Source organism: Pipra filicauda, unplaced genomic scaffold, assembly GCF_003945595.2.
Source record: "Pipra filicauda isolate LSUMZ 115617 unplaced genomic scaffold, ASM394559v2 scaffold129_size2064235_pilon, whole genome shotgun sequence".
In the NCBI taxonomy this organism is placed as follows: Eukaryota; Metazoa; Chordata; class Aves; order Passeriformes; family Pipridae; genus Pipra; species Pipra filicauda.
In genome coordinates, this window is record NW_024103762.1 from 1,519,915 (window position 1) to 1,533,579 (window position 13,665).

The window sequence follows — 13,665 nt, forward strand, 5'->3', positions numbered from 1 at the left end:
TGGAACTTGATAAAGAACAGCCATGTTAAGGAATATCAATAGAATTGGAGTAGTGAGTACAGCAGCATAGAATCAATTATTCTTCCAGATCCTAATATTTATGCAAACGTGTCCTGACACTTTCACAAGAACCTGAGTAGAGCCACAAAAGCTCCATTTATGGCTTCAGCAGCACCTTCTCCTTAGTCATTTAGTAAATGTCTCATTACTGAAAATACCTCATTTAATATAACTGCAGCTAGAGCACATCAGCACTTACTCGAGGTTGGCACTTCCACTCAACTTGCAATTCTCCAAACCCAGAACCTGTCAGACATGATCTATTTTATTCTGTTCGAGCTCAAGGTTTATAACACACTGTACAATACAATTCTTATTTTAGCCTTTAAAAGCTTCTCAAATAAACTCATTTTTATAATTAGCCTCTGAAGCTGCACACTTAAATAACACACAAAATACCAAAAGTTATAAGAACAAAAGAAGTTAATCAAAATGTAAATAGTACCCTAAAGAAAATTTTTGTTGCATATGCAGCTTGGTACTTACAGATTTGGCTTCATATGGGCTGATAAATGATAAAATCCATATTTAGAGACACCTATTTAATTTGAACCATCAGTACTACAAACATAGAAAAATACCATTTCAAATGCAGCAATGGTTGGAACCCCCTTAATTTAGGTTCCATCAAAAGACAACACTACCTTTAATCAATGTAATAACTTTTATGGTTTTCACAGTTTAGCCTTTAAAGCAAAACATACTGATTGCATCCACTTATTTTCCCCTCTGACAAAAGAAGGTGTCACAGCAGAATAAATATAACTACATTTTTTAAAAAAATGCATAATTCAGCCTGATTTTGAAGGAAGTAAGAGAGACACACAACTCTCATATTTCTCATGCGAGACTAAGCTGTCACAATGAAGCAACTCGCTGGAATATTTTACATATAGAAACTTAACTCTGCAAGATACTGGAATTAAAGGATGCTCAGCATTTTTCATAATCATGTTGTATCTTTTGCAAATTTTATGACACTATACAGCCAACTGTCAATTTGATGTGTAACACTATTAACTAGTAAGTATTGGTTCAAAACTTAAACAGTACTGATGAAATAATAAACTCTATTTAACTGAAGGACTAATTGTTCTGGTTCACTCCCTGCAACATAAGAAAACACAGCCTAAGGCTTTGCTCAGAGCTCTGCCAGTAAAATTGTATGTTAAATATGCAATTCACCCCCTTATTGCAAATTCTGGCATCTTTAGCAGAGTAACTCCAGTAATGTCACAGCAAGCTCCTTTCCACTTGTGATTTAATGCAGCATTCTCACCTTTCAGATTTCAGTTCTACATCTGGTTTATGTTTCTATATTAACAAAGCACAAATGAACAACTCTACCTACCATGAAAAGAGGATGTATTTCCTTAAAATTAAATAAAAAAAAAAAACAAAGCCAAGAAAAAACAAACCAAAACAAAAATCCCCCACCATTATCCATCTTTTATAGAACAGCAACACCACATACAATGTTAAAAAGAATCCCAGACAATCCAGTGGTGACTCCAACACAGAAATCTGTCGTTTGCCACAGGAAGCCCAAGATGGCTGTATGGCCTGGCTTTTTATAGCAGCTTCAAGAACAATAACCACCACTTTATTCACATGGAACGGCTCTTAAAAGAGTTGGGAAGATACCTAAGAGAGGATGAGGAGAAACTAAACATGAGCATAAAAAGCCCCCACTCACCTGCACCAGAGCCTCCTTCATAGCAATCCAGTTTGAGACCCTCCATGCACACTTCAGCACGAGGTAAGGATTTATATGACCTTTTGACTGGCCATACTCTGTCAAAGGCTCCCACTGGTTCAGTTCTTTTGAGCAACTAAGAAAATCAAAAGCAGTGTCAATTTGGTTACAAAAAAAACCCCAAAATTTCAATAAAACTGACTACAGATGTTGCATATCAGAATGTTATCTGCATATTTGTTTGTCTACAAACAGCTTTGCAAGCACTGCAAAAGTTTTATCCAGATGGGAAGATTTTTTTTTTTAATTTATTTATTACCAGTTATAATATAGAAATCTGTGAACAGGGAAAAGCTGCATTTTGTGTGTCTCAGAACAACCATTTTAAATAGGAAAAACAAATTTTAACTCCAGTCTTTTTCCACCAATAACAAATTACATTTTTATAGCAATTCAGGCATATCACTTCTGAGGCTCTGTTAAGGGAATAAAAACCAGCTTATTTAATTCCCTTAAGTTTTCCCTGTATCTGAGCTAAGTCCTAAGTTTATTCTTTAAATCAGCAGCAGGGTATTTTCCTTCTATTGCAGGGTAAAATACTTGTTCTACATTCAGTCTTACCGAATCCAGTGGTCTTCCCAGAGCTGATACTCAGGAAAGATGGAAGGGGAAGCGTTGTTCCGTTCGTGCTCCTTTTTAGCCTTTTCCATTGCTTTCTCATAAGTTTCTTGTGCCTAAAGAAAATTCAGCCATTCTACTTTTCCATCTGCTGTATACACAATAACTCACTCTTTTCTTTTTAAAAACAAGTGATAAGAAAACCTTTACAAATGAAAAATTGGTGGATGTGCTCAAAAATCTCACCTTACCTAGGTATTACACGGCCTTAAACTACTACCATAGACAGTAGAGAAGCTGTGGTACCTTTTTATTTTAGAAGACTAAAGTTAATAATTAATGTTCAGAGATTTTTCTTGCTGACCAGAATACTCATTCTCATAATTTCTAATATCAAGACTGTACCTGTTCAAAAAAGCCATGCTGTTCATAGGCAATGGCTGTTGCTGTCTCTGGGAATTTACAGCGTTTCTGCCACAGTCCAGCCCACATATCCTCTTCTTGTAACAAGGAGTAGAGCTCAGCAAGGGAGTCCAGTATTTCCTAGAATGTTAAGAATATGTATTTCTCCACAGTCAAGCTGTCCTTATAAAGCACAGCAGATAGCAAACCTTCACATTCTACACTGAGGCAAGCTGAGGAAGACATGATATAGAGATGTCTCTATAATAAAAACTCTTTAAAACTCTAGAAGGCAAGCACTTATTAACAACCACGTACTGAGAACACTGCATAACAAAAAAATCCTAAGGCTTGTACACCAATTCTTAACACAACAGATGAAATCATAGAAAACAGAACTGTTCAATGAGCCAGCAACTTGGTCTTTAATGTAAAAACCATAAATCTGTCATATTAAGCTTCCTCAGCTGAACTGCGTAAGCTGATCATACCTGCCAGACTATTAAAAACACAACAGCACCTCAGCAAGGAACTCTATTTTATTTAACTAATAATTCTTTAAAGTCACACACCAACAGATTTGATGAGGGAAAGTATATTCCCTTTGAGGGAGAAGGGCAGTATTGACTTCTACTTCAGATTTAAAATTGGGGGCAGAAATGGTTATATCTAGTTCTACAGTGCTGCAGGGAATTAGTGTCAAAAGCAAATGGATAAGAGGGATCAAGAGAAAAAAAATGTGAAAATATCAATGACAGATGAAAGAAAAGCATGAGAAGTAGGTAAGACAAAGTATTAAATGTTGCAAGCGTCTATTCACAAACACACAAGGACAGGAATTCCTTCACTGAATTAAAAAAAAAAAACACCACCACTTTAACAGGCTTCTAAATACAAAGATTTAGAAGCAATTGCTCCTTTGTACTCAGCACTGGTGAGGCCACATCTCCAATCCTGAATTCAGTTTTGGGCCTCACACTACATGAAACATTTTGAAGTGCTACAGCATGTCCAGAGAAGGGCAACAGAGCTGGGGAAGGGTCAGGAGCACAAGTCTGATGAGGAGCAGCTGAGGGAGCTGGGGGTTCAGCCTGGAGAAAAGGAGGCTCAGGAGGGTCCTTATCATTCTCTAAAACTACCTGAAAGGAGATTGTACCAACGTGGGGGTCAACCTCTCTTTCTAAGTAACAAGCAATAGGATAAGAGGAAACAGCCCCACGTTACACCAGGGGAGGTTTAGATTCAATATTAAGAAAAATGTCTTCACCAAAAGGGTTGTCAAGCACCAGAATAGGCTGCTCAGGGCAATGGTTGAGTCATCACCCCTGGAAGTGTGTAAAAAACATGGAGATGTGGCATTTGGGGACATGGGTTAGAGGAGGACTTGTCAGTGTTACATTTTCCTCTTCATGTTTCATAAGGTATTCCAATCAATATAACACTACCTGTTGAGGAGGAGTTATGCTTTCCTGCTCATAAAATTCTGTTGTCTGTTTAGGCTTAATCTGTAGACTCAGTCCTTTTTCAAAGGCCTGGTGTTCCAGCATCAGTGTAGAACGAAACCAGAGGTTGTGAGTTTTACCCAAGTATTTCAGGACACAAGGTCTGATGGGAATGGGAGGAACACACTGTGACATTGCTTCCACAAAGCAGTTCAGGGCACTGGGCTGGCAGTCTCGCTGCACCTGATGGCTGCCACTGCACAAGAAAGGGCTTATTTCACCTGCTAGAGCCTAGAAGAAAAAACATAATAGTTATCTGATCATTCAGATTGTTCAATTAGAGAATCTAGATTTAAAATCTCTTTAGTTCAGGGAACAACCTTCTGACAAGTATATTTCTCTTTGAAAATTGAAAGGCCCTATTTCTTTCAAAAGATGTGTTGATAGAGGTTACAGCATTCACTAGTCAAAGAATGGTAAACTTCTCCAGGTAAGTGAACAAAGTCATCACAAAAATACATTTTCCTGAAACAGCAGTCATTTACAAAGAGGAATCTGTAAGTGGGAGAGAGAGATTCTCACATGTTGTTGTCTGTCAGACAGGATTTTCCAAAGTCGTGAAAAAAGCTGTATCCAAGTCTTCTCTGCCAAAGGTGTAGAAATGTGACATAACTGAACAAAGGCACTCAGCAACGCTCCAGTCTGGGAACAAAGAGATTCACATAAATAGGAAAATACAATTAATACTGTGGAAAAACAGTTCAGTTATACTGTACTAATATAGAGTAAGCAGTAATGCAAATGCCTTTTCCAACAAAAATAAGTTTCCTTTAGCAATATACACTTGTAAGAATAAATTCATCCTATTTTCATGTTGATAAAGACTCTGATTCATTACTGTAACCATTCTGAAAAAAAGAAGGAAAAAGGAAAGAAGATGACTTTGGTAATAGGAATGATCAGGTTAATTGGATAGAGCTGTTACTACTGTGAGAGTGTTTTCAACATAGCTTTCAGCTACGATTATTTTCTTAGAAATTATTTAATCATAAGATGCCAATACACATTTTTGATTCTATACCCTGTCTTTGCCATCATTATTTTCTGAACCGAACAGTCGAAACACACAGGTGAAGGAGGATGAAATTCAATTTTGTAGGAAAGGGATACAGTAACAACTATTGATGAAGTGAAGGCTTAAGAATTTTTTACCATATGCAGATAGGAAATTACATCAGATTATAAGACACGTCTACACAAGAAAACTCAGCTTAAAAAATCAGAAGTGTGAGATGAAAAAAGAAAAATACACCTCAGATCAGTTAGAAGATTTCAGTATTAAAGGGATTTGTCACCAACAAGCTGTACCAACCTTCACTTCTCGAAGGGAGTCAAGAAATTTGTCATGGCGGTTGGTCAACATGTGCAGCTGATTCCCAATGTCCTTCTCCGACAGTTCCTTGGTTTTTGGTGTACTGGTCTGATCTCCTGGAGCCAATTCAATGTCTATTTCAACATCCTGTACAGAGGTAAATAACTTAGTAAGTAAACACAGTTATCTTCTATAACTTTTGCTACAGGTACTTTTGCTTTTTTTTCCCCAATACAAAATATTCTTCTTATAAACTCATTTCAGGTCTCACTATTTCTGCTACTTCTTCAGGTTCACATATGTAATTGCAGGAGTGCTCTAGTAAAAAAAGGCTCAATGAGTGAATGCAAGTTCTGAGAAACCCATGCAGGCTTAAAACACGAGATACACCAGCAATCTGTACACATCATCTTCAAGACACGTTCTCCAAACTTATGTGCTGAGAAACTAAGAAGATATTCCATCAAAGGCATTTTTTCCACACTATTTTCTGTCAGTTACCTCTTCTTTGGATTCACTGTTTTCCCTTTCCCGAGGCTCTTGTTTAACATGGGTCACCATAGCAAAGGCTGCCCTGTCATGGCTGTCAGCAAGGTTGATGACATTGGTGATGGAGGGCAGCATGGCCCCCTGGCAGCTTGTCCCAATCGTGGTGTTCCTCTCACACACTGCCAACAGGAGCTGAGACATGGAAAAACAAGAGGAGTTTTTAAATATACATTTTACTGTAGTATTTCAAAGAAAACATCACTACAGTTTAATTTTTAAAAACAACGGAAAAGTTGCAATAGTGTGTTTAAGGCCTATTTATCATCTCTATTCAATAGAATCTTCTGCACCTAAAGCCTGCATTTTGTACTTTTTAACACATATAATTAGTGCCCTCAATCCACTGATGTATTCAGACTCTCACTGCTACCCTAAAAAGGATGTTCACAGTCCTTAAACTCATGTTTTAATACATACATTGTTAAAATAAAAAGGTTTGCTTCTTTAAAACAAGGTGGGACCAAAGATGAAATTTCATTTCAATGCAAGCCCACCTAACACCTGTCACACCACCAGAGCACACACTGTAGCTTTAACATTGTAGTTTTCTGGAAACCATCTACTATAACAATTCTTGTAGTTTTTATAATCATTATCAATTGTGAGAGAGGGCTTTTCTTAAGTATTAACCTGGCCATTAAGCTTTTGGCAGAGAAAATAGATTTTAAACATTTATATTAAAGCCCCTTTCCAAGCATCAGCATCTCAATGGTTTAGACATTGTATTTATTTTTAAGGAGCACAGGAAGTATCTGAGGCAGCAGACCTGGTATTTTCAGCTTTGGTATGGATAATACACACTACAAGTATAGGGAACGAAACATATTTCTAACTGTATTTCTCATACAAATAACTTCCCTACCTCGATGCACTGCTTTATCCAGAAGTGATTTCCCATGGCTTCCCAGTTTTGGGAACAGGTCACATAAAGTAAACGCTCATAAACACGGCGTTTCATGGAATTGTCGAAGACCTCAAAAAACTTGGCTCGGATGAGTGGCTGGGCACAGCGCAGACCCGACAGGAACGCTGGCTCCAGTTTAGCTGTAAGTTCACTACCAGAAAGATTCTCATCCCTAAAGTGAGTAAAGGTGAAATAACAGAGACATTAGAAAGAGAAGCCTCCTAAGTTTTGTATAAAGAATACTAAAAATCCAGAGGTGATACTCTGTAAAAGCCCCTGTGGTGTGGAACACGTCCAGGCGCGGTGTTTTGAGAGAAACAGCAAAGAAAATATTGCTGCTCCTTAGAAAGCTGCCCTAGAACAAAATCTTATCATACTTGTAAACCACTGAGCCACATGTGTGTTCTGTTTGAAATGACAAATGCTATTCATTGATAAAAACTTCTGAGCACTGTGTCCACACAAAGGCTTTGCACAGGGAACCAGCAAACAGTCCAGCAGCAAACAGGGACTGCAAAATAATGGGAATCAGCAGCACAACATTAAATACCTGGCATTTGTTGATAAGGTGACTATTTAAATTATTTCATCATGATTCAAAACTTGTCAGTCTACCTAGCAAAGTAAGTCTCCTGAAAGTCTAATTTATAATAAAGTTTCCAGGAAAAAAAAAAAATCTTTATATCCTACAGATGTGAAAATACAGATTTCAGCTGTCACCACAGTGCTGAATATACAACCAGCTATGAGGATGCCCTGGGATCTTGTGAAAGGAAGCAATTGGGGTCATGGAGATATTTTATCAGTGCCAAAAAGGAAAAATCCTTCTTAAGGAACTTCTATTTTCAAATTAGCTTCCATAAATACGTACTGTGGTCTCACTGAAGTGAATGGATTTTGCATTTTAGAATAAAAAACATGCATTTAAAAAAACTCCTTAATTCAGACCTAAAAAGATTGATGACATGTTATAAAGGTCATATATGGTACAAATTATGAACCAATAAGCTGCAATAAATGATTAATTGCTATAATTACCTATAGACATAGTTAACAAGGTCTAAGAACTGGGCATTTAATTCAAGGTCTTCTGGAAAACGCTTTTCAATGTAAGTCATCATTTTCACCAGTAAAATGGACTTCTCCCGGAGAGTAGGTGTCTGTGTTAAAAGAAGACATGATTAATTTTGTCAATTCATCTTCAAACATGCAGAGGACTAGCACATTCAAAGTACAACTCAGCCATCCTTCATAGGACTCTTGTACTTTTGAAGTATTGAAAAATAGCTTATTAGGTCATAGTTCTTAAAAAGAAAAGTAACTCAAGCATTTATCCTTCTAATATATGTTGGAGAATTTTAAAATTGTGACTTTACCAGGGTTAAGCTGTTCAATGATTACAAAAATCTAACACAGCACTAGATTATTAAGTACTCAGCTCTAACAGAAAACATGGAAATTGAGGAGGTCACAAAATGTTACAGAGTGGCATGATATATACCAGTATTAGTCATCTTCCTCCTGAAGAATCTCTCTATCCAGGTTAACGCGAAACATATTTTAGAACTTCCATTTTAAAACTTTCTCAACAGCACTTGAGATCACACACCGAAAATAAGCCCACAAAATGCCAAGCATCTATAACTCCAGCCATTTTCACAGGGAATGCAAAATAGTCCAAACCTCATTGAGAGCATCTAAACATTTTTAACAGATCATTACAAACCTCATTGTCAAAACTGATGAATAAGAGTGGCTTATAGTTATTTAGTATTTGAGAGCAATAATGATTTTATCTACTCAATTTACCTGATTAGCTGCCATTGGGGAATTGTTTTTCACCCACTCTTCCACTATTTTTACCACTGCACGAAGAATTTTGGCATCAGTAGATTTTTCAATGAGAGATGTTAGAATGGCTTGTATAAAATTTTTCCTCATTTCCATGCTCATCACAGCCAGACGAGTTTTCACAAGATCCAGACTGAGTATTACCAGTTCACTTGTACCTGCTATGGATGCAAAGAAAGGATTAGAACTGTGTACACAAAACACCTCAGAAAAAAACCTTCAAGATAAACTACTGTAATTTGAATAATAGCAACGACAATATCTTTTACTTGGAAGTACATCCCTAGAAATAATGTTTTCAGAATCACTACTTCTCATTCCTAAGCAACTAAGACAGACCCCAAGGCCAGACTAGGTGGGGCTTGGAGCAGCTGGTCTAGTGGGAGGTGTCCCTGCCCATGGCAGGGGGGTTGGAATTAAATGATCTTTAACATTCCCTCAAATCCCAACCATTTTATGATTCTATGATTCCTTCTAAAACCAAATCCATTCAAAAATTCTAAAGGCAAACCTGTGTGATTTCCTTTCAGTAAATCTTTAGTAAAAGGTATTATAGACCCCCAATACTGAAAAAACTGCCATTACCCCTGTGAAAGAAATTCTCTATGATGCAGCATCTAATTCTGTTCAGCTAACTTCCTGACCTGCTTATCTGTCAATTTTAATAATTTTCCAATTGTTTCTCAGTTTTAATAAAACTTGCAAGATTCTCATTTATCTAATCAAAATATGGGCTGGAAACCTAACAGCAGCAATTCTTTCAGAGTATTTTCTGCAGTAGCTTATTCATTAGTAAATTACAGAGCTCTTTACTAGCACTGAATTTTCTTCTACAACATCTGATTTTTTCAATGACTCATGACCTAATTCAGTTGATGATAGAATTGTACAGACTGAAAAAGATGCTATTTTAAGAAAAAAACACCAGCTCCAACAAATTAATTCACACACAGTTGTTCCAATATTATAATACAGGAAGGAGTAAAAAAAAGTGAAAGCACAGAACAATCAAAAAAATTCAGCCCTTCTTCCCTCAACACCATAAAGTCTCAAAGAATTTCACTATCTCTATTTACGCTGCAGCTCAATAAATATTTCACTAACCATCCACTGGAAAGTTTGGGTTATACTGATATTCATATATTAAGCTGGAAAATGGAATTTGTAAGTGTATTTTTAGTCTTCAATACTTCAGTAATGCTTCTCACTAAGTATTTTCTAACATGCAATAATGCACACAAACTCTAAAAAATCATTTAAATCTCTTTGAGGTGAAGATATTTTAATATTTTACAACATTTCTAATCATTAACAGGTGACATAATATTAATACCTGTATTTGCTTCTGCAGTTCCTGCTGTTGCCTGTGGGTTCAAGTGTTCCCTGACCATCTTCTGCAAGGATCTCATGAAAACCGAAATCAGCCTGTCAATGTAGCTGGGATTGTTGCTGCAGGCAGACTTCAGGATCATTAAAGTCCCTAGAGATAAAAATGTGACTTTAGGAATTAAAACCTCTCTTGGATGTGACCTGAGTAAAATACAGATGCCATGAAAGAAGCACAGGACTGCCCAAGTTACAAACACTAGAAATCTAAAAAGATTTCAAGAAGCACACACATCCTGTGTGTGCCCATTAAAAAACATACTCATTAAAAAAACATTTCTTTTTGTGCTCAGATGGGCACAACATTTAGCCCACAAAGTTCAGGCTCTGGGCCACAGAATTACTACAATATGCACAACCTGACAGCTGGATTGTGGCGCTGCTTTTAAGGGAGCTCTGGACAAAATGTAACAAACATCTTTCTTGGTTAGTTTGTTGTAAAGCTTGTCCTGACATCTGACAAATAGGCAATTCCCAAGGCGAAATTACAACCATCTACAAAGCTCACAGAATAGAATAGTGAAGGACATTTGCCATTTAAAATCAGCAACTTTTCCAACATTGTACAATTTCAAGTCTGTATTACCAACACAACCAGTCCAGACCACACTCTATTATTCCAATACATCTTTGTCATTCTATTATTCATCTGAGTTCTCTACCAGTTAAGTAAGTACAAAAAAAAAACAAGAAAAAAAAAAGAAACATTTCAGCTCTTCAGAATGGTATACACTAAAAATTCAGATTTTCTCAGTCAAGAAAAAATAGCATTTTTGTACTTTCTTGCTTACTGAGAACTTAAGACCTATGAATACATAAATCTTTCTACACTGTCTAAATCTGATAAATGAGACTTTAAAAAAACTGGAAAAGAAACTATAAGGCAGTAACTGTGTACACAGATTCCTTGAACTATTCTACTCTATTTCAGAGTACTCTGCAGGATTTGGTTTTTTCCATGTAACAAGCTTCCAGTAACTTTCACTTTATTTTTGGTTAATTTGAATGTTGAATCTTTTTTCCTATGCACTTTGCATACAGAAGGCTTCCATCTATTACAGTTGCAGCTCCAATAATTGCTCCCAAACCAGCTACTGGGAGAAGACAGAACACAATGAATCCCCCTCCAGTCCCTTTCCCCACAGATGAGACACCCCGAGCTCATCTCAAGGTAGCTTGAAATGCTTCCCACAGCTTCCTCTGCATGATATCAGATTGCAACTTCCTCATGGCAAATGGAAGCTCATGGCAAAGACCTGACTCATTAAGGGCATTCCACACCCAGCTCCCAGAGAAGCGGGACACGTACCGAAGAGCTGGGAAGGGTTGGCGTTGGTGGCTTTTTCGTAATTAGTCAATCCTTCATAAATAACCTTTCCAACTGCAGCATAAAGGCACTCCAGCTCTTCATACTTTGAAGCTACACTTGAGGTACCTGCAGAGTAGAGAGAGGTGTGTTTGCTTTTGGTAAGATTAGCCACAGAACAGGCAAGGAGCAGTTATACTCTGAACACTCAGTTGATAAAACATCACTGGAGTTTCATCTTGTCAACAAACCAAGGGAACACAAGCAGATCTGTCATTTATATAAATCTTTTTATTATAAAACCAGTATGTATTTTATAAGAGTAAACCACTTCTGAGTAACTCAATTTGAGGAGCAGTTTTACATTATAGATTTTTTTTTCCAAGAGATTACCTAAATTAGTTTCTATTAAGACACAGCGTATTACCTATTGCCTTTCTTTTTTACACTTTATCTCCCTTCCTTTTTCAGCAAAACAGCAAAGCTTAACAACTAAAAAATTGCACTTCTGAAGCTGAAAAATTCTAATTGCAAAAATACATTAAATTTATAGCATGCATTCCTTGAACTAAAGTTATGACAGCCACAGGTTATTAAGTTTTTATGTCAATGGATAATGATGTATTCCACATGATTACTTATTTCAGCTTTTCCTTTTTAAACAGAGGTTGAAAGTGTAAGCTAAAATGGACCATTAAATGTAGGAATCATAAAACAGAATATTAGCACACTCCAAAAAGTGCCTTCACCCCACCCTTAACCACTTCAGTTATTCAGCAATAAAGGACAAAAGGAGGAAGAAAATCCCACTTACTTGGTTCTGTAGGGAAAATACCCATGAGGCGAGAGAGCAAACTGTGCACTGCTCTCAGCACCTTGGTGTTCCCACAGGTCATACAGGCTGCCACCCCTCGCTGCAGGGGCTTGAAGCTGCTCAGGATAGCAGGGGGCTGCTGCACAGTCAACAGGAAACTTAGGACCTCCAAACCGGTGCAAATGTTGGCAAAGTTGGCCTGGTTGGGTTGTTCCTAAAGAGAAACGTGCAAAAAGGCAGTGAGTGGGGGATAAAACACGTAAGAATTACACAGATGACCAAGTTCAGCTCAAATCTGTTGAAAGTCTATAATAAAGTTGAGGTTTCTACAATATTGATGCTTCAGATCAATCTTTTGGATAAGTCATGCAGTACAAAACTGTAAAAAAACAAGCACTACAAAATCTTTAACCACAAAAATATTACTTGAGCATGTACAGGTATGTTCCTTCTGGTGTTTGATGTGATGCTCAGGTTTGAAATTTGCCTGCAACCTTGCTGGTTAGAAATGCTGTCAACAGAGAATGGTGTTCCTTGTCAACACCTTTCAGACACAGGCCTTCAGTGAAGAGCTAAACCAGCATATTTTACAATAAGTTATAGTTTAAAGGATAGAAAAGGGAATATTTGGACCCAATGAAAAAAAATTCCTGGATCTATCTTTGTAAATAAATTAAATTATCATTAAGATAGTAAATTATTCATAAATTTTCCATTTTAATGGCAATTTTCACTCACTTTGCACACTACTTGGGAAAATGTAAGCAAAGCAACAAATATGAGCTCCCTGGAGCACAATCAACACTTGTAAACCCAAAACAAATGGAGCCACAATAAAAGCTCTTCCAAGAGAAGGAGAAAAGGATGGAAATGGTTATCTGCCCTTTCAAGGACCATCTAGTAACAGTTACTAGTTTATTAAATATTTGTATCTAGTATTATACAAACAAAATAGTTGTAGAAAAACTTATTATATGGCAGAAAGCACACAAACAGCATAAAAACTATAAATAAAATGTTGTACACCATCAATTACAGAGAGCTAGCCTTTCAGTGAACTTCATAGTACCATAATGTAGTCAGAAAACCAGGAATCAATAAAATCAATCCGTAAAACTTCCTATTAAGAAAAAAAAATCACAAAAATAAAAAGCCCACCAACCATTAAGTACTGCAGCTCTACAAATTATAACCACTGATGCCATTCACATACTTCACAATTTATCTATTCCACTACAGTGAAGAAAAGATTAGTACTGTAAAAA

General features: G+C 36.8%; 1 protein-coding gene across 4 annotated transcripts in view; it reads right to left on the bottom strand.

Annotated features, from left to right (window-relative positions):
• LOC113990613 (transformation/transcription domain associated protein) overlaps positions 1–13,665 on the bottom strand; it is a 75,987-nt gene that overhangs the window by 25,961 nt on the left and 36,361 nt on the right. For all 4 annotated transcript variants that reach the window (XM_039391123.1, XM_039391127.1, XM_027726173.2 and 1 more), the window contains 13 exons: positions 12,401–12,614; positions 11,590–11,715; positions 10,228–10,374; positions 8,853–9,055; positions 8,082–8,203; positions 7,002–7,215; positions 6,092–6,271; positions 5,591–5,737; positions 4,801–4,920; positions 4,222–4,509; positions 2,780–2,917; positions 2,378–2,490; positions 1,757–1,892 (listed from right to left, as the gene is read on the bottom strand). In XM_039391123.1, coding sequence (XP_039247057.1) covers positions 1,757–1,892; positions 2,378–2,490; positions 2,780–2,917; positions 4,222–4,509; positions 4,801–4,920; positions 5,591–5,737; positions 6,092–6,271; positions 7,002–7,215; positions 8,082–8,203; positions 8,853–9,055; positions 10,228–10,374; positions 11,590–11,715; positions 12,401–12,614 — 2,148 coding nt within the window. The remainder of the gene's footprint in view (positions 1–1,756; positions 1,893–2,377; positions 2,491–2,779; positions 2,918–4,221; positions 4,510–4,800; positions 4,921–5,590; positions 5,738–6,091; positions 6,272–7,001; positions 7,216–8,081; positions 8,204–8,852; positions 9,056–10,227; positions 10,375–11,589; positions 11,716–12,400; positions 12,615–13,665) is intronic.